The following is a 27,295-nucleotide window of genomic DNA, read 5'->3' as shown; positions in this document are numbered from 1 at the left end:
TACGAAGTGTTAGCAAGATCTATTGTGAGATAGGAGACGGAGAGATAGAAAGAGACATACAGAAAGAGAAACAAAAACAAAAGAGATAGCAGAGAACAGAGCTAGAGTCCTGATGTATCTAGGTTAGAGTTGAGAGAGAGATAGCAGAGAACAGAGCTAGAGTCCTGATGTATCTAGGTCAGAGTTGAGAGATAGCAGAGAACAGAGCTAGAGTCCTGATGTACTAAGGTCAGAGTTGAGAGAGAGATGGCAGAGAACAGAGCTAGAGTCCTGATGTATCTAGGTCAGAGTTGAGAGATAGCAGAGAACAGAGCTAGAGTCCTGATGTACTAAGGTCAGAGTTGAGAGAGAGAGAGATAGCAGAGAGCAGAGCTAGAGTCCTGATGTATCTAGGTCAGAGTTGAGAGATAGCAGAGAACAGAGCTAGAGTCCTGATGTACTAAGGTCAGAGTTGAGAGAGAGAGAGATAGCAGAGCTAGAGTCCTGATGTATCTAGGTCAGAGTTGAGAGAGAGATAGCAGAGAACAGAGCTAGAGTCCAGATGTATCTAGGTCAGAGTTGAGAGATAGCAGAGAACAGAGCTAGAGTCCTGATGTACTAAGGTCAGAGTTGAGAGAGAGAGAGATAGCAGAGAGCAGAGCTAGAGTCCTGATGTATCTAGGTCAGAGTTGAGAGATAGCAGAGAACAGAGCTAGAGTCCTGATGTATCTAGGTGAAAGTTGATGGAGTTGAGAGGAGAGAGAGGAGACAGAGAGACAGACTGACTGATGTACAGTGCAACGTATTCAGGCTCCTTGACATTTTCCACATTTTGTTATGTTACAGCCTTATTCTAAAATGGATCAATTTTTTCATCAATCTACATGGAATACCCCATAATGACATCACAATAACCCATAATGACATCACAATACCCCATAATGACATCACAATACCCCATAATGACAAAGCGAAATCAGATGTAGAAATTTTAGCAAATTTATTCCAAACAAAATGCAGAAATAACTTAATTACATACAGTTGAAGTCGGAAGTTTACATACACCTTAGCCAAATACATTTAATCTCTGTTTTTCACAATTCCTGACATTTAATTATTGTATAAATTCCCTGTCTTAGGTCAGATAGGATCACCACTTTATATTAAGAATGTCAGAATAATAGTAGAGAGAATGATTTATTTCAGCTTTAATTTATTTCATCACATTCCCAGTGGGTCAGAAGTTTACATACACTCAATTGGTAGCATTGCCTTTAAATGGTTTAACTTGGGTCAAAAGTTTCAGGTAGACTTCCAATTTTGGCCCATTCCTCCTGACAGAGCTGGTGTAACTGAGTCAGGTTTGTAGGCCTCCTTGTTCACACACGCTTTTTCAGTTCTGCCGACAAATGTTCTATGGAATTGAGGTCAGGGCTTTGTTATGGCCAGTCCAATACCTTGACTTTGTTGTCCTGAAGCCATTTTGCCACAACTTTGGAAGTATGCTTGGGGTCATTGTCCATTTGGAAGACCCATTTGTAACCAAACTTGAACTTCCTGACTGATGTCTTGAGATGTTGCTTCATTATATCCACATCATTTTCCTGCCTCCTGATGCCATCTATTTTGTGAAGTGCACCAATCCCTCCTACAGCAAAGCACCTCCACAACATGATGCTGCCACCCCCGTGCTTCACGGTTGGGATGGTGTTCTTCGGCTTGCAAGCCTCCCCCTTTTTCCTCCAAATATAACGATGGTCATTATGGCCAAACAGTTGTATTTTTGTTTCATCAGTTTGCAAACCGTAGTCTGGCTTTTTTATGGCTGTTTTAGAGCAGTGGCTTCTTCCTTGCTGAGCAGTCTTTCAGGTAATGTTGATTGAGGACTCGTTTTACTGTGGATAAAGATACTTTATATTTCCTCCAGCATCTTCACAAGGTCCTTTGCTGTTGTTCTGGGATTGATTTGCACTTTTCGCACCAAAGTACGTTCATCTCTAGGAGACAGAATGCGTCTCCTTCCTGAGTGGTATGATGGCTGCATGGTCCCATTATTGTTATACTTGAGTACTATTGTTTGTACAGATAAACGTGGTACCTTCAGGCATTTTCAAATTGCTCCCAAGGATGACCCAGACTTGTGGAGGTCTACAATTTATTTTCTGAGGTCTTGGCTGATTTCTTTTGATTTTCACATGATGTCTAGCAAAGAGGCACTGAGTTTGAAGGTAGGCCTTGAAATACATCCACAGGTACACCTCCAATTGACTCAAATTATGTCAATTAGCCTATCAAAAGCCATGACATCATTTCGTGGATTTTTCCAAGCTGTTTAAAGGCACAGTCAACTTAGTGTATGTAAACTTCTAAACCACTGGAAATGTGATACAGTGAATTATAAGTGAAATAATCTGTCTGTAAACAATTATTGGAAATATTACTTGTGTCATGCACAAAGTAGATGTCCTAACCGACTTGCCAAAACTATAGTTCGTTAACTAAGGAAATTTGAAAAATGAGTTTAAATGACTCCAACCTAAGTGTATGTAAACTTCTGACTTCAAATGTACGTTTTCAGGCCCTTTGCTATGAGACTCGAAATTGAGCTCAGGTACATCCTGTTTACATTGATCATCCTTGAGATGTTTCCACAACTTGATGGGAGTCTACCTGTGGTAAATTCAATTGATTTGATATGATTTGGAAAAGCACACACCTGTCTATATACGGTCCCACAGTTGACAGTACATGTCAGAGCAAAAACAAAGCCATGAGGTCGAAGGAATTCTCCGTAGAGCTCCGAGACAGGAATGTGTCGAGGCACAGATCTGGAGAAGGGTACCAAAACCTTTCTGCAGCATTGATGGTCCCCAAGAACACAATGGCCTCCATTACTCTTACATGGAAGAAGTTTGTAACCACCAAGACTCTTCCTAGAGCTGACCGCCTGGCCAAACTGAGAAATCGGGGGAGAAGGGCCTTGGTCAGGGAGGTGACCAAGAACTGGATGGTCACTCTGACAGAGCTCCCGAATTCCTCTGTGGAAATGGGAGAACCTTTCAGAAGGACAACCATCTCTGCAGCACTCCACCAATCAGGCCTTTATGCTACAGTGGCCAGACGCAAGCTACTTCTCAGTAAAAGGCTCATGACAGCCCGCTTGGAGTTTGCCAAAAACCCACCGAAAGACTCTTAGACCATGAGAAACAAGATTCTCTGGTCTGATGAAACCTAGATTGAACTATTTGGCCAAATGTCAAGCGTCACAACTGGAGGAAACCTGGGACCATCCCTACGGTGAAGCATGGTGGTGGCAGCATCGTGCTGTGGGGATGTTTTTCAGGGGCAGGGACTGGGAGACTAGTCAGGATCGAGGGAAAGATGAACGGAGCAAAGACCCTTGATGAAAACCTGCTCCAGAGCGCTCAGGACCTCAGACTGAGGAGAAGGTTCACCTTCCAACAGGACCACGACCCTAAGCACACAGCCAAGACAACACAGGAGTGGCTTTGGGACAAGTCTCCGAATGCCCTTGAGTGGCCCCGCCAGAGCCCGGACTTGAACCCCATCGAACATCTCTGGAGAGACATGAAAATAGCTGTGCAGCAACGCTCCCTATCCAACCTGACAGAGTTTGAGAGGATCTGCAGAGAGGAATGGGAGAAACTCCCTAAATACAGTGGTGCCAAGCTTGTAGCGTCATACCCAAGAAGACTCGAGGCTGTAATCGCTGCCAAAGGTGCTTCAACAAAGTACTGAGTAAAGGGTCTGAATACTTATGTAAATGTCTTTTTTTTTCTTTCTAAAAACCTGTTTTTCCTTTGTCATTATGGGGTATTGTGATGTCATAATGGGGGTCTTGTGATGTCATTATGGAGTATTGTGATGTCATTATGGGGTATTGTGTGTAGATTGATGAGGGGAAAAAAACATTTAATCCATTTTAGAATGACGCTCTAACGTAACAAAATATGGAAAAAGTCAAGGGGTCTGAATACTTTCCGAATGCACTGTATACCTACAGTAGGCCAAAGTCGTTAGTTGAGAGAGAGGAGAGACAGACAGACCGACAGACAGACAGACAGACCGACCGACAGACCGGCAGACATACCTAGGTCAAAGTTGTTAGTTGAGAGAGAGGACAGACAGACAGACAGACAGACAGACAGACAGACAGACAGACAGACAGACAGACAGACAGACAGACAGACAGACAGACAGACAGACAGACAGACAGACAGACAGACAGACAGACAGGCAGGCAGACAGGCAGACAGACAGACAGGCAGACATACCTATGTCAAAGTTGTTAGTTGAGAGAGAGAGGAGAGACAGACAGACAGACGTACCCAGGTCAAAGTTGTTAGTTGAGAGAGAGGAGAGACAGACAGACAGGCAGGCAGGCAGACAGACAGGCAGGCAGGCAGACAGACAGGCAGACAGGCAGACATACCTATGTCAAAGTTGTTAGTTGAGAGAGAGGAGAGACAGACAGACAGACGTACCCAGGTCAAAGTTGTTAGAGTTGAGCATGAACTCTGGCAGGTAAAAGAACTCCGGGATGAGCTCCTTGACGTCGGCCATGTTGTGTTTGGAGGCAGAGAGCCAGGCCTCACGCACGCTGTGGAACATCCTGTCAGCCAGGTCAAAGTGACCTCCCTGTAGGGGGGGACCCACAGGCACACACACACACAACCACACACACACACAGAGAGAGAGAGAGGCACACACACACACAACCACACACACACACACGCTCACACACATACACAAACAGAGAGAGGCATGGAAGCAGGCACGCAGACAGACCCACAGAGGCAAAACACACGTACACATTTTAGAAACAGGACACATACTTCAGGCATCGTCTCCACCAACACACATCTCCCGGAGAGGAAAGGTCATCAATTGGTATTCAAACCACACTCGACACAGGCTGTTTACTATCTCTGGTTAATATCAGGGGGGGAAAAACAACTCTGATGTAGCCTGAATATGCCAGGATCACACAGCCAAAGACAAACAGACAACCCCCTAACCTTATCACCAAGCGAGTGAGAAAGAAACTTTTTGTAAACTTGGATGCCAATTAAATGCACTGCAGATACAGAAACCTGCACTGTGCATTCACAACAAAATGGCCACACTGCGTTGTAGGTAACTACCATATGAATCCTCTGAAAATATCCTCTGAAAAGTTACATTTGGGGTTCCTCAAGGTTCAGTGCTTGGACCTCTTGGAATCATCTGAACATTCCAGATCATTCCACTATACAAGACAGGTGGTGTGTCTGGCGTCTGGGACGGTGTGTGGGTGGAGTCTGGGGCAGCGTGGGTGGAGTCTGGGACAGTGTGGGTGGAGTCTGGGACGGTGTGGGTGGAGTCTGGGACGGTGTGGGTGGAGTCTTACCTGAAGCCTGAGAAAGATCTGAGTGAAAGGTTCCATGCGGATCAGGTAGGACGCCACGATCATGGCTGAGGAGTAGTGTGTACCGTAGTGATACGCCGGGGTCTCACCTGAGAGAGAGAGAGAGACAGAGAGAGAGGGAGACAGAGAGAGAGGGAGAGAGAGACACAGAGAGAGAGAGAGAGAGAGAGAAAGAGAGAAAGAGAGAGAATGAGAGAGAGAGAAAGAGAGAGAGAAAGAGAGAGAGAATGAGAGAGAGAGACAAAGAGAGAATGAGAGAGAGAGAGGAGAGAATGAGAGAGAGAAAGAGAATGAGAGAGGAGAGAATGAGAGAGAGAGAGAAAGAGAATGAGAGAGAGAGGAGAGAATGAGAGAGAGAGGAGAGAATGAGAGAGAGAAATAGAGAGAATGAGAGAGACAGGAGAGAGAGAGAAAGAGAGAGAATGAGAGAGGGAGAGAGAATGAGAGAGAGAGAAAGAGAGAGAATGAGAGAGAGAATGAGAGAGAGAGACAGAGACCGACAGAGACAGAGAGAGGGAGAGATATTTTACAATAAGATTTTATGGTCCCAGGTTATTGTGGTAGTACAGACAATTCTGGACCAGTGGGGAATGCAATAGGGTTCAAGCCTTGTCGGTGTCCATCTACCTTCCATTTCCTTTTCTCTATTTCCCAATGACCTATAATTAAGCAATACAATACACAAACAGATTGGTCAAACGTGTCTTACTGGTAGGGTCCTCCCAGTCCTTGAACCTCTTCTTGTACTGGGTCAGCCTGTCGTCTGTCTGGGCTCCCATTGGTTTAGCCAGGTTACGGAACGTCCGTGGGTTGTTTAGGTCCAACTCCTAGGAACCAGAACAGTCCAGGTCAGTTTAATCCCACTACATTTACAAGGAACCAGACCAGGTCAATTTAATCCCACTACATTTACTAGGAACAAGACCAGACCAGTTTAATCCCACTACATTTACAAGGAACCAGACCAGGTCAATTTAATCCCACTACATTTACAAGGAACAAGACCAGACCAGTTTAATCCCACTACATTTACAAGGAACAAGACCAGACCAGTTTAATGTATATAGGGTCCTGTAACTGTTGTTACCTCAGGGTCCTGTACCTGTTGTTACCTCAGGGTCTATATAGGGTCCTGTACCTGTTGTTACCTCAGGGTCTATATAGGATCATGTAACTGTTGTTACCTCAGGGTCTATATAGGGTCCTGTACCAGTTGTTACCTCAGGGTCCTGTACCTGTTGTTACCTCAGGGTCTATATAGGGTCCTGTACCTGTTGTTACCTCAGGGTCTATATAGGGTCCTGTACCTGTTGTTACCTCAGGGTCTATATAGGGTCCTGTACCTGTTGTTACCTCAGGGTCTATATAGGGTCCTGTACCTGTTGTTACCTCAGGGTCTATATAGGATCATGTAACTGTTGTTACCTCAGGGTCCTGTAACTGTTGTTACCTCAGGGTCTATATAGGATCATGTACCTGTTGTTACCTCAGAGTCTATATAGGGTCCTGTACCTGTTGTTACCTCAGGGTCTATATAGGGTCCTGTAACTGTTGTTACCTCAGGGTCTATATAGGGTCATGTACCTGTTGTTACCTCAGGGTCCTGTACCTGTTGTTACCTCAGGGTCCTGTACCTGTTGTTACCTCAGGGCCCTGTACCTGTTGTTACCTCAGGGCCATGTAACTGTTGTTACCTCAGGGCCCTGTAACTGTTGTTACCTCAGGGCCCTGTAACTGTTGTTACCTCAGGGTCCTGTACCTGTTGTTACCTCAGGGTCCTGTACCTGTTGTTACCTCAGGGTCCTGTACCTGTTGTTATCTCAGGGCCATGTAACTGTTGTTACCTCAGGGTCTATATAGGGTCATGTAACTGTGGTTTCCTCAGGGTCCTGTAACTGTTGTTACCTCAGGGTCTATATAGGGTCATGTAACTGTTGTTACCTCAGGGCCCTGTAACTGTTGTTACCTCAGGGTCCTGTAACTGTTGTTACCTCAGAGTCGTAGTCAGCCAGGATCCAGGGGAAGACAGGGTACTGCATCAGGTCGTTGTAGGAGCGACCAGCCAGGGTGTTGAGATGCATCAGATACTGGAAGTTACTGATCTCTCCACGCTACGGAAACACAGAGAGGACACTATAGTTACTGATCTCTCCACGCTACGGAAACACAGAGAGGACACTATAGTTACTGATCTCTCCACACTACAGAGAGGACACTATAGTTACTGATCTCTCCACACTACAGAGAGGACACTATAGTCACTGATCTCTCCACACTACAGAGAGGACACTATAGTCACTGATCTCTCCACACTACAGAGAGGACACTATAGTCACTGATCTCTCCACACTACAGAGAGGACACTATAGTCACTGATCTCTCCACACTACAGAGAGGACACTATAGTCACTGATCTCTCCACACTACAGAGAGGACACTATAGTCACTGATCTCTCCACGCTACGGAAACACAGAGAGGACAATATAGTCACTGATCTCTCCACGCTACAGAGAGGACACTATAGTCACTGATCTCTCCACGCTACAGAGAGGTACACTATAGTCACTGATCTCTCCACACTACAGAGAGGACACTATAGTCACTGATCTCTCCACACTACAGAGAGGACACTATAGTCACTGATCTCTCCACACTACAGAGAGGACACTATAGTCACTGATCTCTCCACACTACAGAAACACAGAGAGGACACTATAGTCACTGATCTCTCCACACTACAGAAACACAGAGAGGACACTATAGTCACTGATCTCTCCACACTACAGAGAGGACACTATAGTCACTGATCTCTCCACGCTATGGACACAGAGAGGACACTATAGTTACTGATCTCTCCACACTACAGAGAGGACACTATAGTTACTGATCTCTCCACACTACAGAGAGGACACTATAGTCACTGATCTCTCCACGCTATGGACACAGAGAGGACACTATAGTTACTGATCTCTCCACACTACAGAGAGGACACTATAGTCACTGATCTCTCCACGCTACAGAGAGGACACTATGGTCACTGATCTCTCCACACTACGGAAACACAGAGAGGACACTATAGTCACTGATCTCTCCACACTACAGAGGACACTATAGTCACTGATCTCTCCACACTACAGAGAGGACACTATAGTCACTGATCTCTCCACACTACAGAGAGGACACTATAGTCACTGATCTCTCCACGCTACGGAAACACAGAGAGGACAATATAGTCACTGATCTCTCCACGCTACAGAGAGGACACTATTGTCACTGATCTCTCCACGCTACGGAAACACAGAGAGGACAATATAGTCACTGATCTCTCCACGCTATGGAAACAGAGAGGACACTATAGTCACTGATCTCTCCACGCTACAGAGAGGACACTATAGTCACTGATCTCTCCACACTACAGAGAGGGACACTATAGTCACTGATCTCTCCACACTACAGAGAGGACACTATAGTCACTGATCTCTCCACACTACAGAGAGGGACACTATAGTCACTGATCTATCCACGCTACAGAGGACACTATAGTCACTGATCTCTCCACACTACAGAGAGGGACACTATAGTCACTGATCTCTCCACACTACAGAGAGGACACTATAGTCACTGATCTCTCCACACTACAGAGAGGGACACTATAGTCACTGATCTATCCACGCTACAGAGGACACTATAGTCACTGATCTCTCCACACTACAGAGAGGGACACTATAGTCACTGATCTCTCCACGCTACAGAGGACACTATAGTCACTGATCTCTCCACACTACAGAGAGGGACACTATAGTCACTGATCTCTCCACGCTACAGAGGACACTATAGTCACTGATCTCTCCACACGACAGAGAGGGACGCTATGGTCACTGATCTCTCCACGCTACAGAGAGGGACACTATAGTCACTGATCTCTCCACGCTACAGAGGGCGCTATAGTCACTGATCTCTCCACGTTATGGAAACAGAGAGGACACTATAGTCACTGATCTCTCCACGCTACAGAGAGGACATTATAGTCACTGATCTCTCCACACTACAGAGAGGACACTATAGTCACTGATCTCTCCACACTACAGAAACACAGAGAGGACACTAAAGTCACTGATCTCTCCACGCTATGGACACAGAGAGGACACTATAGTTACTGATCTCTCCACACTACAGAGAGGACACTATAGTTACTGATCTCTCCACACTACAGAGAGGACACTATAGTTACTGATCTCTCCACACTACAGAGAGGACACTATAGTCACTGATCTCTCCACGCTATGGACACAGAGAGGACACTATAGTTACTGATCTCTCCACACTACAGAGAGGACACTATAGTCACTGATCTCTCCACGCTACAGAGAGGACACTATGGTCACTGATCTCTCCACGCTACGGAAACACAGAGAGGACACTATAGTCACTGATCTCTCCACACTACAGAGAGGACACTATAGTCACTGATCTCTCCACACTACAGAGAGGACACTATAGTCACTGATCTCTCCACACTACAGAGAGGACACTATAGTCACTGATCTCTCCACACTACAGAGAGGACACTATAGTCACTGATCTCTCCACACTACAGAGAGGACACTATAGTCACTGATCTCTCCACGCTACGGAAACACAGAGAGGACAATATAGTCACTGATCTTTCCACGCTACAGAGAGGACACTATTGTCACTGATCTCTCCACGCTACGGAAACACAGAGAGGACACTATAGTCACTGATCTCTCCACACTACAGAGAGGACACTATAGTCACTGATCTCTCCACACTACAGAGAGGACACTATAGTCACTGATCTCTCCACACTACAGAGAGGACACTATAGTCACTGATCTCTCCACACTACAGAGAGGACACTATAGTCACTGATCTCTCCACACTACAGAGAGGACACTATAGTCACTGATCTCTCCACGCTACGGAAACACAGAGAGGACAATATAGTCACTGATCTCTCCACGCTACAGAGAGGACACTATTGTCACTGATCTCTCCACGCTACGGAAACACAGAGAGGACAATATAGTCACTGATCTCTCCACGCTATGGAAACAGAGAGGACACTATAGTCACTGATCTCTCCACGCTACAGAGAGGACACTATAGTCACTGATCTCTCCACGCTACAGAGAGGACACTATAGTCACTGATCTCTCCACGCTACAGAGAGGACACTATAGTCACTGATCTCTCCACACTACAGAGAGGGACACTATAGTCACTGATCTCTCCACACTACAGAGAGGACACTATAGTCACTGATCTCTCCACACTACAGAGAGGGACACTATAGTCAATGATCTCTCCACGCTACAGAGGACACTAGTCACTGATCTCTCCACACTACAGAGAGGGACACTATAGTCACTGATCTCTCCACGCTACAGAGGACACTATAGTCACTGATCTCTCCACACTACAGAGAGGGACACTATAGTCACTGATCTCTCCACGCTACAGAGGACACTATAGTCACTGATCTCTCCACACGACAGAGAGGGACACTATAGTCACTGATCTCTCCACGCTACAGAGGACACTATAGTCACTAATCTCTCCACGCTACGGAGAGGTACACTATAGTCACTGATCTCTCCACACTATAGTCACTGATCTCTCCACACCACAGAGAGGCACACTATAGTCACTGATCTCTCCACACTATAGTCACTGATCTCTCCACACCACAGAGAGGTACACTATAGTCACTGATCTCTCCACACTATAGTCACTGATCTCTCCACACCACAGAGAGGACACTATAGTCACTGATCTCTCCACACCACAGAGAGGCACACTATAGTCACTGATCTCTCCACACTATAGTCACTTACTGTCAGACCTACTGCTAACACGGTCCTCAGGTAGGAGATCGTATGGTAATAGAACTGGTAAAAACAGACTTACCTCCCATCTTTGGGTGACAGATTTCTCTCCTACCAGAGTGCTGAGTAGCCCAGACCTGACAGGAAACATTATAGAAGGATTTACAATAGAAAACATTCATGCAACTAGGGTAGCCTAGTGGTTAGAGTGTAGAGGTCGGCAGGTAGCCTAGTGGTTAGAGTGTAGAGGCGGCAGGGTAGCCTAGTGGTTAGAGCGTTGGACTAGTAACTGAAAGGTTGCAAGTTCAAATCCCAGAGCTGACAAGGTACAAATCTGTCGTTGTTCCCCAGTAGGCCGTCATTGAAAATAAGAATTTGTTCTTAACCGACTTGCCTAGTTAAATAAAACGTCTAAAAAATTATTATAATAAATACAGGACAACTTAATAACCAACCAAATACACAACAGATTTAACTAAATATGAAAACATAGACGTTTATCACATAGAATCTACAGAAAGGTAGAAGGTACCCCTGTTCTACGCTGGTGTTGGGCCTTTGTCCTGAGACGGACTCTGAGCTGTCAGCCAGAGAGGGAACCACGGCGAGGAACCTCTGGTACACCTTGTTACGGACTCCTTTCTGGAAGGCCAGCAGGTAGTTCCTCCCATCTCCTGAGAACACCTCCACAGCCATGGGCTGGAACACAGACAGGACATTATAGAAGGGTTGTGTTGTAGAAGGGTTGTGTTGTAGAAGGGTTGTGTTGTAGAAGGGTTGTGTTGTAGAAGGGTTGTGTTCGTTGCTCACGTTCAGATTCATTAGGGCACAAAGGAATTAGGGCACAGACAGAACAGAAGGGTTGTGTTGTAGAAGGGTTGTGTTGTAGAAGGGTTGTGTTGTAGAAGGGTTGTGTTGTAGAAGGGTTGTGTTCGTTGCTCACGTTCAGATTCATAAAGGAAATGAAAACAGACAGAAACAGGGACGGATACCGGAACTTGTCCAACAAAGTAATGATATATTTCTCGATTTTCTGTCTCAAAACGATTTGCCATGTTTTGCCCTAATATACATGACCGAGGTGAGCAAGTTGAGACTGATCAACATGTCACAAGCAACAAATCAGAACCAAGTTAGTGCAGTGCTCACCTGCAACAGGTATCGTCTCTTGTGGACCTCCTTAATGTCCTCGTAAGCGAAGATGCTACATGTCCTCTTCAGCTGGCTCTGACCCTGCCTCGCACCTCTGGGGATGATGGTCTCATGAAGACTGGAGACAGAGAGACATGTTAAAACCCAAACTTCTCCTTGAGTACCCCCCCCCCCCCTTTCCAGTTAAACTTTTTGGATGTATATGGGGTATTGTGGGGTATTGTGATGTCATTATGGGGTATTGTGATGTCATTATGGGGTATTGTGATGTCATTATGGGGTATTGTGATGTCATTATTGGGGAATTGCGATGTCATTATGGGGTATTGTGATGTCATTATTGGGGTATTGTGATGTCATTATTGGGGTATTGTGATGTCATTATTGGGGTATTGTGATGTCATTATTGGGGTATTGTGATGTCATTATTGGGGTATTGTGATGTCATTATTGGGGTATTGTGATGTCATTATTGGGGTATTGTGATGTCAGTATTGGGGTATTGTGATGTCAGTATTGGGGTATTGTGATGTCATTATTGGGGTATTGTGATGTCATTATTGGGGTATTGTGATGTCATTATTGGGGTATTGTGATGTCAGTATGGGGTATTGTGTGTAGATTGATGAGGACCAATTGTTATTTAATCCATGTTAGAATAAGGCCGTAACGTAACAAAATGTGGAAAAAGGGAAGGGGTCTGAGTCCTTTCTGAATGCACCGTATTGATGGCAAATATAAATCAAAACTGGATGGTGTTCGGAGATTGGGTGGGACAATTTATTTTAAACAAAAAAACACGATAACTAAATGTAAAATATACTGTGTCCGTAAAATGTATATAGTATGTATTAAATTGGAAGTAGAGGCCTAAGTGTTGTTGTCCATTAGTTTCCTCCCATTAGGGGAGGGGTGGTAGGGTTAGGAGAGGGGTGGTAGGGTTAGGGGAGGGGTGGTAGGGTTAGGGGAGGGGTGGTAGGGTTAGGGGAGGGTGGTAGGGTTAGGGGATGGGTGGTAGGGTTAGGAGAGGGGTGGTAGGGTTAGGGGAGGGGTGGTAGGGTTAGGAGAGGGGTGGTAGGGTTAGGGAGGGGTGGTAGGGTTAGGGGAGGGTGGTAGGGTTAGGAGAGGGGTGGTAGGGTTAGGGGAGGGGTGGTAGGGTTAGGGAGGGGTGGTAGGGTTAGGGGAGGGGTGGTAGGGTTAGGAGAGGGGTGGGTAGGGTTAGGGGAGGGGTGGTAGGGTTAGGGGAGGGGTGGTAGGGTTAGGGGAGGGGTGGTAGGGTTAGGGGAGGGGTGGTAGGGTTAGGGGAGGGGTGGTAGGGTTAGGAGAGGGGTGGTAGGGTTAGGGGATGGGTGGTAGGGTTAGGAGAGGGGTGGTAGGGTAGGGAGGGGTGGTAGGGTAGGGGAGGGGTGGTAGGGTTAGGGGAGGGGTGGTAGGGTTAGGAGAGGGGTGGTAGGGTTAGGAGAGGGGTGGTAGGGTTAGGAGAGGGGTGGTAGGGTTAGGAGAGGGGTGGTAGGGTTAGGAGAGGGGTGGTAGGGTTAGGGGAGGGGTGGTAGGGTTAGGGGAGGGGTGGTAGGGTTAGGGGAGGGGTGGTAGGGTTAGGGGAGGGGTGGTAGGGTTAGGGGAGGGGGTGGTAGGGTTAGGAGAGGGGTGGTAGGGTTAGGAGAGGGGTGGTAGGGTTAGGAGAGGGGTGGTAGGGTTAGGAGAGGGGTGGTAGGGTTAGGAGAGGGGTGGTAGGGTTAGGGGAGGGGTGGTAGGGTTAGGGGAGGGGTGGTAGGGTTAGGGGAGGGGTGGTAGGGTTAGGAGAGGGGTGGTAGGGTTAGGGGAGGGGTGGTAGGGTTAGGGGAGGGGTGGTAGGGTTAGGGGAGGGGTGGTAGGGTTAGGGGAGGGGTGGTAGGTTAGGGGAGGGGTGGTAGGGTTAGGGGAGGGGTGGTAGGGTTAGGGGAGGGGTGGTAGGGTTAGGGGAAAATATATTTTAAATAATATATATTTATAAAAAAACCATATGGGTGATTGGATATGATGTGCTTCTCCACCTTTGTGGTAGAGTGGCCAGACGAGATGTGCTTCTCCACCTGCATTGCTTGCTGTTTGGGGTTTTAGGCTGGGTTTCTGTACAGCACTTTGAGATATCAGCTGATGTACGAAGGGCTATATAAATAAATTTGATTTGATTTGATTTGTAAACAATTACATTGAAAGACGCCACAATCCATTTGCAATCTCAAAGCTGATCCATCAAAAGCGCACGATTCAACAAATAAAACGAAGCACTTGGTTTAGTTGAATCACGAGTGTTAGTTATGAAGGGTGAATAAGGGGGTTAAGTGAGGTGTTCATATAGACAAAAGGTTAATGAACTCACTTGGCGGGCAGCGTCTCGATGTCTCTGATCTCTCTGCTGACGGTCATGGTGAAACCGTCGATGACATAGAAGTGCTCCTTCCCGAACAGGAGCAGCCCCTCGCTAGTGTCCAGACCCTGCACCCGCGCACACCGGTACATGTGCTGGATCTGGTGACACAACGTAATGGTTATATTCGTGGTTAAAAACATTTAGGCTAGGTAGAACCGCAGAATAAACCCCGTCAGTCCTCCCCCCCCCCATCAGTCCTCCCCCCCCCCCATCAGTCCTCCTCCTCCCCCATCAGTCCTCCTCCTACCCCCAATCAGTCCCCCCCCCGGTCAGTCCTCCTCCCCCCCCATCAGTCCCCCCCATCAGTCCTCCTCCTCCCACGTCAGCCCTCCTCACCCCCGTCAGTCCTCTTCCCCCCCGTCAGTCCTCCTCCTCCCCGTCAGTCCTCTCCTCCCCGTCAGTCCCTCCTCCCGTCAGTCCTCCTCCTCCCCGTCAGTCCTCCTCCTCCCCGTCAGTCCTCCTCCTCCCCGTCAGTCCTCCTCATCCCCGTCAGTCCTCCTCACCCCGTCAGTCCTCCTCCCCCTGTCCTCTTACCTTCTCTCCCTCCTCACCCCCGTCAGTCCTCCTCACCCCCGTCAGTCCTCCTCACCCCCGTCAGTCCTCCTCACCCCCGTCAGTCCTCCTCACCCTGTCCTCTTACCTTCTCTCCCTCCTCCAGTAGTCGTAGCAGTGATGTGTTGTCTGTCCTCTGTTCCTCGTCCAGACCTCCTGACTCTAAGATCTGTTCCGGGAGCAGGTCTTGTTCCTCATCGGCTCTGTCCGTGGTGGAGCGTGACCTCTTCAGAGGGGCCTTCACCAGACCTGGAGGGGGGGACGGGGACAGGAACACTTAAATAGTTACCCCACTGATGTTTGGTAGAGGCAGTAAACCAGTCATACATGCAGTTTAGTTTCCTTACAGTCTCTCTGAGAGCTAGTATAGTTGAATGACTCGTCTCATGTCTCTAGTGTGTGTGTGTGTGTCTTGTAGTGCTGAGCGATTAACATCTTTCGGGTTCAATTATTTGAATTCCATTTCGTTCCTTTTTTCCCCCTCTTGAGATACACTTCATGACCAAAGGTATGTGGACACCTGCTCGCCGAACATCTCATTCCAAAATCAATGGATGGAGTTGGAGTTGGTCCCCCCCCTTTTACTGCTATAACAGCCTCCAGAGATGGGAGAACCATTCCAGAAGGACAACCATCTCTGCAGCCCTCCACCAATCAGGCCTTTTTGGTAGAGTGGCCAGACGGAAGCCACTCCTCAGTAACAGGCACGTGACAGTCCGCTTGGAGTTTGCCTAAAGACACCTAAGGACTGTTTTTCAGCAGCAGGAACAAGTCAGGATCGAGGGAAAGATTAAAGTGCAGAGCAAAGTACAGAGAGATCCTTGATGAAAACCTGCCCCACAGGACTCAGGACATCAGACTGGGGCGAAGGTTCACCTTTCTAACAGGACAACGGCACTAAGCACACAGCCAAGACAACACAGGAGTGGCTTCGGGACAAGTCTCTGAATGTCCTTGAGTCCGGACTTGAACCCGATCGAACATCTCTGGAGAGACCTGAAAATAGCTGTGCAGCGACGCTCCTCATCCAACCTGACAGAGCTTGAGAGGATCTGCAGAGAAGAATGGGAGAAACTCCCTAAATACAGGTGTGCCAAGCTAGTAGTGTCATACCCAAGACGTGAGGCTGTAAGGTGCTTCAACCAAATACTTATGTATATGTGATATATATTTTATTTTTTATAAATACATTTATTTTTTGCTTTGATATTATGGGGGTGGCAGGTTGCCTAGTGATCAGAGGGTTGGACCAGAACCAGCAGGTTGCCTAGTGATCAGAGCGTTGGACCAGAACCAGCAGGTAGCCTAGTGATCAGAGGGTTGGACCAGAACCAGCAGGTTGCCTAGTGATCAGAGCGTTGGACCAGAACCAGCAGGTTGCCTAGTGATCAGAGGGTTGGACCAGAACCAGCAGGTAGCCTAGTGATCAGAGCGTTGGACCAGAACCAGCAGGTTGCCTAGTGATCAGAGGGTTGGACCAGAACCAGCAGGTTGCCTAGTGATCAGAGGGTTGGACCAGAAACCAGCAGGTTGCCTAGTGATCAGAGCGTTGGACCAGAACCAGCAGGTTGCCTAGTGATCAGAGGGTTGGACCAGAACCAGCAGGTAGCCTAGTGATCAGAGCGTTGGACCAGAACCAGCAGGTAGCCTAGTGATCAGAGCGTTGGACCAGAACCAGCAGGTTGCCTAGTGATCAGAGCGTTGGACCAGTAACCAGCAGGTTGCCTAGTGATCAGAGGGTTGGACCAGAACCAGCAGGTTGCCTAGTGATCAGAGGGTTGGACCAGAACCAGCAGGTAGCCTAGTGATCAGAGCGTTGGACCAGAACCAGCAGGTTGCCTAGTGATCAGAGCGTTGGACCAGAACCAGCAGGTAGCCTAGTGATCAGAGCGTTGGACCAGAACCAGCAGGTAGCCTAGTGATCAGAGGGTTGGACCAGAACCAGCAGGTTGCCTAGTGATCAGAGCGTTGGACCAGAACCAGCAGGTTGCCTAGTGATCAGAGGGTTGGACCAGAACCAGCAGGTTGCCTAGTGATCAGAGCGTTGGACCAGAACCAGCAGGTTGCCTAGTGATCAGAGGGTTGGACCAGAACCAGCAGGTTGCCTAGTGATCAGAGGGTTGGACCAGAACCAGCAGGTTGCCTAGTGGTCAGAGGGTTGGACCAGAACCAGCAGGTTGCCTAGTGGTCAGAGGGTTGGACCAGAACCAGCAGGTCGCCTAGTGATCAGAGCGTTGGACCAGAACCAGCAGGTTGCCTAGTGATCAGAGCGTTGGACCAGAACCAGCAGGTTGCCTAGTGATCAGAGCGTTGGACCAGAACCAGCAGGTTGCCTAGTGATCAGAGCGTTGGACCAGAACCAGCAGGTTGCCTAGTGATCAGAGCGTTGGACCAGAACCAGCAGGTTGCCTAGTGATCAGAGGGTTGGACCAGAACCAGCAGGTTGCCTAGTGATCAGAGCGTTGGACCAGAACCAGCAGGTTGCCTAGTGATCAGAGGGTTGGACCAGAACCAGCAGGTTGCCTAGTGGTCAGAGGGTTGGACCAGAACCAGCAGGTTGCCTAGTGATCAGAGGGTTGGACCAGAACCAGCAGGTAGCCTAGTGATCAGAGGGTTGGACCAGAACCAGCAGGTCGCCTAGTGATCAGAGCGTTGGACCAGAACCAGCAGGTAGCCTAGTGATCAGAGCGTTGGACCAGAACCAGCAGGTTGCCTAGTGATCAGAGCGTTGGACCAGAACCAGCAGGTTGCCTAGTGATCAGAGCGTTGGACCAGAACCAGCAGGTTGCCTAGTGATCAGAGGGTTGGACCAGAACCAGCAGGTTGCCTAGTGATCAGAGCGTTGGACCAGAACCAGCAGGTAGCCTAGTGATCAGAGCGTTGGACCAGAACCAGCAGGTAGCCTAGTGATCAGAGGGTTGGACCAGAACCAGCAGGTAGCCTAGTGATCAGAGGGTTGGACCAGAACCAGCAGGTAGCCTAGTGATCAGAGGGTTGGACCAGAACCAGCAGGTAGCCTAGTGATCAGAGGGTTGGACCAGAACCAGCAGGTAGCCTAGTGATCAGAGGGTTGGACCAGAACCAGCAGGTTGCCTAGTGATCAGAGCGTTGGACCAGAACCAGCAGGTAGCCTAGTGATCAGAGCGTTGGACCAGAACCAGCAGGTAGCCTAGTGATCAGAGGGTTGGACCAGAACCAGCAGGTTGCCTAGTGATCAGAGGGTTGGACCAGAACCAGCAGGTTGCCTAGTGGTCAGAGGGTTGGACCAGAACCAGCAGGTTGCCTAGTGATCAGAGCGTTGGACCAGAACCAGCAGGTTGCCTAGTGGTCAGAGGGTTGGACCAGAACCAGCAGGTAGCCTAGTGATCAGAGCGTTGGACCAGAACCAGCAGGTAGCCTAGTGATCAGAGCGTTGGACCAGAACCAGCAGGTAGCCTAGTGATCAGAGCGTTGGACCAGAACCAGCAGGTTGCCTAGTGATCAGAGCGTTGGACCAGAACCAGCAGGTAGCCTAGTGATCAGAGCGTTGGACCAGAACCAGCAGGTTGCCTAGTGGTCAGAGGGTTGGACCAGAACCAGCAGGTAGCCTAGTGATCAGAGGGTTGGACCAGAACCAGCAGGTCGCCTAGTGATCAGAGCGTTGGACCAGAACCAGCAGGTAGCCTAGTGATCAGAGCGTTGGACCAGAACCAGCAGGTAGCCTACTGGTCAGAGCGTTGGACCAGAACCAGCAGGTAGCCTACTGGTCAGAGCGTTGGACCAGAACCAGCAGGTAGCCTACTGGTCAGAGGGTTGGGCCAGTAACCAGCAGGTAGCCTACTGGTCAGAGCGTTGGGCCAGTAACCAGCAGGTAGCCTAGTGGTCAGAGCGTTGGACCAGAACCTGCAGGTAGCCTACTGGTCAGAGCGTTGGGCCAGTAACCAGCAGGTAGCCTACTGGTCAGAGCGTTGGACCAGAACCAGCAGGTAGCCTACTGGTCAGAGCGTTGGGCCAGTAACCAGCAGGTGGCCTACTGGTCAGAGCGTTGGGCCAGTAACCAGCAGGTAGCCTAGTGGTCAGAGCGTTGGACCAGAACCTGCAGGTAGCCTACTGGTCAGAGCGTTGGGCCAGTAACCAGCAGGTAGCCTACTGGTCAGAGGGTTGGACCAGAACCAGCAGGTATCCTACTGGTCAGAGGGTTGGACCAGAACCAGCAGGTAGCCTACTGGTCAGAGGGTTGGACCAGAACCAGCAGGTAGCCTACTGGTCAGAGGGTTGGACCAGTAACCAGCAGGTAGCCTACTGGTCAGAGCGTTGGACCAGAACCAGCAGGTAGCCTACTGGTCAGAGGGTTGGACCAGAACCAGCAGGTATCCTACTGGTCAGAGGGTTGGACCAGAACCAGCAGGTAGCCTACTGGTCAGAGCGTTGGACCAGAACCAGCAGGTAGCCTACTGGTCAGAGGGTTGGACCAGAACCAGCAGGTAGCCTACTGGTCAGAGCGTTGGACCAGAACCAGCAGGTAGCCTACTGGTCAGAGGGTTGGACCAGAACCAGCAGGTATGCTACTGGTCAGAGCGTTGGACCAGAACCAGCAGGTAGCCTACTGGTCAGAGGGTTGGACCAGAACCAGCAGGTATGCTACTGGTCAGAGCGTTGGACCAGAACCAGCAGGTAGCCTACTGGTCAGAGGGTTGGACCAGAACCAGCAGGTAGCCTACTGGTCAGAGCGTTGGGCCAGTAACCAGCAGGTAGCCTACTGGTCAGAGCGTTGGGCCAGTAACCAGCAGGTAGCCTACTGGTCAGAGGGTTGGACCAGAACCAGCAGGTATGCTACTGGTCAGAGCGTTGGACCAGAACCAGCAGGTAGCCTACTGGTCAGAGGGTTGGACCAGAACCAGCAGGTATGCTACTGGTCAGAGCGTTGGACCAGAACCAGCAGGTAGCCTACTGGTCAGAGGGTTGGACCAGAACCAGCAGGTAGCCTACTGGTCAGAGCGTTGGGCCAGTAACCAGCAGGTAGCCTACTGGTCAGAGCGTTGGGCCAGTAACCAGCAGGTAGCCTACTGGTCAGAGCGTTGGGCCAGTAAACAAAAGGATGCAAGATCAAATCCCTGAGTTAACAAGGTACAAATTTGTCGTTCTGCCCCTGAAACAAGGCAGTTAACCCACTGTTCCTAGGCCCTCATCGAAAACAAGTATTTGTTCTTTAACTGACTTGCCTAGTCAAATAAAGGTAAACAAAAAGAAATTGGGCATTGTGATGTCATTATGGGGTATTGTGATGTCATTATGGGGTATTGTGATGTCATTATGGGGTATTGTGTGTAGATTGATGAGGGGGAAAAAACTATTCAATCCATTTTAGAATGATGCTGTAATGTAACAAAATGTGGAAAAAGTCAAGGGGTCTGAATACTTTCCGAATTCACTGTATGGTGTAAATCAGATGAAGCCTGAACTGTGCAATGTAGTAGGGAGTTGTAGTTTCCAACAGGCCAATGTGACAATGCAGTAGGGAGTTGTAGTTTCCAACAGGCCAATGTGACAATGTAGTAGGGAGTTGTAGTTTCCAACAGGCCAATGTGACAATGTAGTAGGGAGTTGTAGTTTCCAACAGGCCAATGTGACAATGCAGTAGGGAGTTGTAGTTTCCAACAGGCCAATGTGACAATGTAGTAGGGAGTTGTAGTTTCCAACAGGCCAATGTGACAATGTAGTAGGGAGTTGTAGATTCCAACAGGCCAATGTGACAATGCAGTAGGGAGTTGTAGATTCCAACAGGCCAATGTGACAATGTAGTAGAGAGTTGTCGTTTCCAACAGGCCAATGTGACAATGTAGTAGGGAGTTGTAGTTTCCAACAGGCCAATGTGACAATGCAGTAGGGAGTTGTAGTTTCCAACAGGCCAATGTGACAATGCAGTAGGGAGTTGTAGCTTCCAACAGGCCAATGTGACAATGCAGTAGGGAGTTGTAGTTTCCAACAGGCCAATGTGACAATGTAGTAGGGAGTTGTAGTTTCCAACAGGCCAATGTGACAATGTAGTAGGGAGTTGTAGATTCCAACAGGCCAATGTGACAATGTAGTAGGGAGTTGTAGATTCCAACAGGCCAATGTGACAATGTAGTAGAGAGTTGTCGTTTCCAACAGGCCAATGTGACAATGCAGTAGGGAGTTGTAGTTTCCAACAGGCCAATGTGACAATGCAGTAGGGAGTTGTAGTTTCCAACAGGCCAATGTGACAATGCAGTAGGGAGTTGTAGTTTCCAACAGGCCAATGTGACAATGTAGTAGGGAGTTGTAGTTTCCAACAGGCCAATGTGACAATGTAGTAGGGAGTTGTAGTTTCCAACAGGCCAACGTGACAATGTAGTAGGGAGTTGTAGTTTCCAACAGGCCAATGTTCTACATTTTTTTGTGCAGAAGACTACAATCCAATTACACAACAAAAGTATTTCAATTAGTGGATTACAGCATTCAACCCACATAATACATAGTGATAATTTAACTGAAGGGGCCTCCCGAGTGGCGCAGTGGTTGGTCTAAGGTACTGCATCTCAGTGCTAGCTGTGTTACTAGAGACCCTGGTTTGAGTCTAGGCTCTGTCGTAGCCGGCCATGACTGGGAGACTCATGGGGCTGGGCGCACATTTGGCCCAGCGTCGTCCGGGTTACGGGAGGGTTTGGCAGGCAGGGATGTCCTTGTCCCATCATGCACTAGCGACTCCTGCGGGGGGACCGGGCTCAGAGGACGCTGACACCATCGCCAGGTGTAACAGTGTTTCCTCCGACACATTGGTGCAGCTGGCTTCCGGGTTAAGCCGGCATTGTGTCAAGAAGCAGTGAGGCTTGGTTGGGATGTATTTCGGAGGAAGCGCGGCTCTCGACTTTCGCATCTACCAAGTCCGTACGGGAGTTGCAGAGATGAGACACGACTGTATACTACCAAATCGGATACCACGAAAGTGTAGATGAAAAAGTGGTTATAATAAACAGAATAAAATAATTAGAATTAGAATAAAAACTGAAACTGAACCGACCTCAAAAGTCTTGCTATGTGTCCTCTGTCCGTCTTACCTTTGACTCTGGCGATGGTGTCCTCTCCGTGCACCTCTCCAGGTTCATGCTGAGTGGTCTCTCCCTCAGTGTCCTGCTCTATAGAGTGCTGATACATCCCAGGGTTCCCTGACAGCAGTCTCATGTAGTACTCCTTACTGTCGTAGCTTATCGCTCGGCGGTAACGCACCGGCTTCTGGATGAGGGGAGGGAGAGGAAGAGAGGGGAGGAAGAGAGGTTAATTAGTGATGGGGGGGGGGGCAGTTGACATGAAGAACACTGACGAATAAGCATCAAAACAAACCAAAAAAACAGGAAGCGAATTGATGCGGCTTTCAATTAGTCCATTGAAATCCTTTCAGTGTCAATCATGCTTGCAAAATTCTCAAACCACACAGATGTTCATTGAGTGTCGTTTCAAGTGAAAGCAGTTATCTAATTTGTATCCAAAATGGTGCCTTATTGGACCTTACATGACAAGGCAAGGCTCAGGCTCGTAGACACACGGTTTACCATCTACCAGACACCCATCCACCATGCATCCACAGTTTGGGCTGTTTAACCAACTCCTAACTATGGCTTCACACATAGTGTATAAATGTCTGTTCAAGTCACTTCACCCTGTTGTCAGACAGATGCTAACTGTGGGAGTCTAAGGGCTGAGATCATGAGGGGGAGCAGAGGAGGACACTGATAGGAGCTGGGCTGGAGCAGGACAGAGTATTACAGGGGGATAGGAGCTGGGCTGGAGCAGGACAGAGTATTACAGGAGGATAGGAGCTGGGCTGGAGCAGGACAGAGTATTACAGGAGGATAGGAGCTGGGCTGGAGCAGGACAGAGTATTACAGGAGGATAGGAGCTGGGCTGCAGCAGGACAGAGTATTACAGGAGGATAGGAGCTGGGCTGGAGCAGGACAGAGTATTACAGGAGGATAGGAGCTGGGCTGGAGCAGGACATAGTATTACAGGAGGATAGGAGCTGGGCTGGAGCAGGACAGAGTATTACAGGAGGATAGGAGCTGGGCTGGAGCAGGACAGAGTATTACAGGAGGATAGGAGCTGGGCTGGAGCAGGACAGAGTATTACAGGAGGATAGGAGCTGGGCTGGAGCAGGACAGAGTATTACAGGAGGATAGGAGCTGGGCTGGAGCAGGACAGAGTATTACAGGAGGATAGGAGCTGGGCTGGAGCAGGACATAGTAACAGAGTATTACAGGAGGATAGGAGCTGGGCTGGAGCAGGACAGAGTATTACAGGAGGATAGGAGCTGGGCTGGAGCATGACAGAGTATTACAGGAGGAGAGGAGCTGGGCTGGAGCAGGACAGAGTATTACAGGAGGATAGGAGCTGGGCTGCAGCAGGACAGAGTATTACAGGAGGATAGGAGCTGGGCTGGAGCAGGACAGAGTATTACAGGAGGATAGGAGCTGGGCTGCAGCAGGACAGAGTATTACAGGAGGATAGGAGCTGGGCTGGAGCAGGACAGGGTATTACAGGAGGATAGGAGCTGGGCTGCAGCAGGACAGAGTATTACAGGAGGATAGGAGCTGGGCTGGAGCAGGACAGAGTATTACAGGAGGATAGGAGCTGGGCTGGAGCAGGACAGAGTATTACAGGAGGATAGGAGCTGGGCTGGAGCAGGACAGAGTATTACAGGAGGATAGGAGCTGGGCTGGAGCAGGACAGAGTAACAGAGTATTACAGGAGGATAGGAGCTGGGCTGCAGCAGGACATAGTATTACAGGAGGATAGGAGCTGGGCTGGAGCAGGACAGAGTATTACAGGAGGATAGGAGCTGGGCTGGAGCAGGACAGAGTATTACAGGAGGATAGGAGCTGGGCTGGAGCAGGACAGAGTATTACAGGAGGATAGGAGCTGGGCTGGAGCAGGACATAGTAACAGAGTATTACAGGAGGATAGGAGCTGGGCTGGAGCAGGACAGAGTATTACAGGAGGATATGAGCTGGGCTGGAGCAGGACATAGTAACAGAGTATTACAGGGGGATAGGAGCTGGGCTGGAGCAGGACAGAGTATTACAGGAGGATAGGAGCTGGGCTGGAGCAGGACATAGTAACAGAGTATTACAGGGGGATAGGAGCTGGGCTGGAGCAGGACATAGTAACATAGTATTACAGGGGGATAGGAGCTGGGCTGGAGCAGGACAGAGTATTACAGGAGGATAGGAGCTGGGCTGGAGCAGGACAGAGTATTACAGGAGGATAGGAGCTGGGCTGGAGCAGGACAGAGTATTACAGGAGGATAGGAGCTGGGATGCAGCAGGACAGAGTAACAGAGTATTACAGGAGGATAGGAGCTGGGCTGCAGCAGGACAGAGTACTACAGGAGGATAGGAGCTGGGCTGGAGCAGGACAGAGTATTACAGGAGGATAGGAGCTGGGCTGCAGCAGGACAGAGTACTACAGGAAGACTGGTCAGTCTTCAAATATAGTTGCAGTCAGGCACTAAACCGTGGCACGACCTTTACCCCCCCCAACGGTACTAACTGTTGGTTTATATGCATGCATACACTGAGTGTACAAAACATTAGGAACACCTTCATAATATTGAGATGCACCCTTCCCACCCCTTTTCCCCTCAGAACAGCCTCAATTCACCTGGATAGTCTATGTCATGGAAACGGCAGGTGTTCCTAATGTTTAGTACACTCTGTGTATAGCTCCCATTCTGACGAGTGTTCTTGGTTTGTTTTTTCTCCCTTGGGGTCGATTGAGAACACGGCTGAGTCATGTGGCTGACGAAGCTAATTCATGTAGCATGATTTCGCTCACAAAGACTCCATTCATTGGCTGTGATGAATGGACGGAACAAACCCCTATCTCCTGCATTGTACAGTACACATACTGGAACAGTAGGGAGAACAAGGTAAGCTTTTTTTCCTATACAACGACATCGCACTTTTGACGGTTTAACCTAGTGTTTGATCATGGTTACTACAACATGTCCTTGTCCTTACGATCATAATGCCGTAGTAGTATTATAGTGTCTGTAAAGAGCCCTTTGTGTTGGGCTCGGGTTACGCTACGGTACGCTATGGGTAATATACATAGAAGATGTTGTTGTTATTATAGTAGTATTATAGTATTACTACAGTACCTGTACTTGGCCATTAGTGCTGGGTTCAGGCTCGGGGACGTATGGATAATGAATGTAGAACATGTCGTTGCGGACCATCTTCTTCCTCATGCGACAGGGCCCCTCGGTCATCTCGAGTAGGAACTTGTCCAGGTGGGATCCGATGGGGGGCCCCCAGAGGCCCCGCTCTCTCAGCAGCTCATACTCTATAGATGACCACTCCTCTGTCACGTATTTTAGGACATTCTGCTGCCTCTAACAGGGGATGGGGAAGAGAGAGAGAGACGGTGAGTGAGAGACGGGACAGAGACGGTGAGATAGAGAGTGAGAGACGGTGAGATAGAGAGTGAGAGACGGTGAGAGAGAGAGTGACGGTGAGAGAGAGAGTGACGGTGAGAGAGAGAGTGACGGTGAGAGAGAGAGTGACGGTGAGAGAGAGAGTGACGGTGAGAGAGAGAGAGAAAAGGAGAGATAGACAGAGAGAGAGCGAGACAGAGAGAGTGCGAGAGAGAGAGCTATTTGTCTCTAAACAGACAGTACATGGTGGCAGACTATCTGACCACTGTGACTGATAGAAAACGGAGGAAAACATTGACTAGGTACAGACTCAGTGAGCACAGTCTGGCTATAGAGACCGGTCGTCACAGACAAACCTGGCTGCCCAGAGAGGACAGTCTGGCTATAGAGACCAGTCGTCACAGACAAACCTGGCTGCCCAGAGAGGACAGTCTGGCTATAGAGACCGGTCGTCACTGACAAACCTGGCTGCCCAGAGAGGACAGTCTGGCTATAGAGACCGGTCGTCACTGACAAACCTGGCTGCCCAGAGGGGACAGTCTGGCTATAGAGGCCGGGCGTCACAGACAAACCTGGCTGCCCAGAGAGGACAGTCTGGCTATAAGAGACCGGTCGTCACTGACAAACCTGGCTGCCCAGAGAGGACAGTCTGGCTATAGAGGCCGGGCGTCACAGACAAACCTGGCTGCCCAGAGAGGACAGGCTGTGCTCACTCTGCTCCATGGGAGAGGTAGAGACAGAGCTGCATTTCCTATTACACTGTGACAAATACTCAGACCTAAGAGAATATTTCTTTCCCAAAATTATAATTCAATACAAAGAATTTGAAACTATTAAAAATCTAATATTTATTGGGTGAAAAGCCAAAATGTACAGTTTTGGCAGCCATATATGTGTCCTCCTGCCACAACCTGAGGGACAGCCAGTGAAAAGTGCAAAGTAAAGTCGATAATATTTCCCATCTTGCTGCTGTCCTGAGGCTCTCTCTCTCTCTCTGTCTCGCTCTCTCTCTGTCTATCTCTCCTTTGTCTTTCATACCAGGTCATGTGTCTTCTCAGTCATGTTGACACTGGTCTACTACCAGGTCATGCGTCTTCTCAGTCATGTTGACACTGGTCTACTACCAGGTCATGTGTCTTCTCAGTCATGTTGACACTGGTCTACTACCAGGTCATGTGTCTTCTCAGTCATGTTGACACTGGTCTACTACCAGGTCATGTGTCTTCTCAGTCATGTTGACACTGGTCTACTACCAGGTCATGTGTCTTCTCAGTCATGTTGACACTGGTCTACTACCAGGTCATGTGTCTTCTCAGTCATGTTGACACTGGTCTACTACCAGGTCATGTGTCTTCTCAGTCATGTTGACACTGGTCCACTACCAGGTCATGTGTCTTCTCAGTCATGTTGACACTGGTCTACTACCAGGTCATGTGTCTTCTCAGTCATGTTGACACTGGTCTACTACCAGGTCATGTGTCTTCTCAGTCAT

The 27,295-nt window shown here is 48.8% G+C and overlaps 1 protein-coding gene across 1 annotated transcript in view; it reads right to left on the bottom strand.

The window, feature by feature from the left end:
• Positions 1 to 27,295, bottom strand: part of wdfy3 (WD repeat and FYVE domain containing 3) — a 217,582-nt gene that overhangs the window by 25,849 nt on the left and 164,438 nt on the right. The window contains 11 exon segments of the mRNA XM_031829582.1: positions 4,485 to 4,638; positions 5,390 to 5,496; positions 6,117 to 6,234; positions 7,399 to 7,518; positions 11,340 to 11,394; positions 11,790 to 11,956; positions 12,407 to 12,527; positions 14,772 to 14,920; positions 15,463 to 15,623; positions 22,433 to 22,607; positions 25,528 to 25,761. Of these exon segments, the coding sequence (XP_031685442.1) occupies positions 4,485 to 4,638; positions 5,390 to 5,496; positions 6,117 to 6,234; positions 7,399 to 7,518; positions 11,340 to 11,394; positions 11,790 to 11,956; positions 12,407 to 12,527; positions 14,772 to 14,920; positions 15,463 to 15,623; positions 22,433 to 22,607; positions 25,528 to 25,761 (1,561 nt within the window).

Source organism: Oncorhynchus kisutch, linkage group LG8 (assembly GCF_002021735.2).
Source record: "Oncorhynchus kisutch isolate 150728-3 linkage group LG8, Okis_V2, whole genome shotgun sequence".
Classification (NCBI taxonomy): Eukaryota; Metazoa; Chordata; class Actinopteri; order Salmoniformes; family Salmonidae; genus Oncorhynchus; species Oncorhynchus kisutch.
The sequence above is the reverse complement of the archived record's forward strand: the minus strand, read 5'-3'. Positions and strand labels throughout refer to the sequence as shown.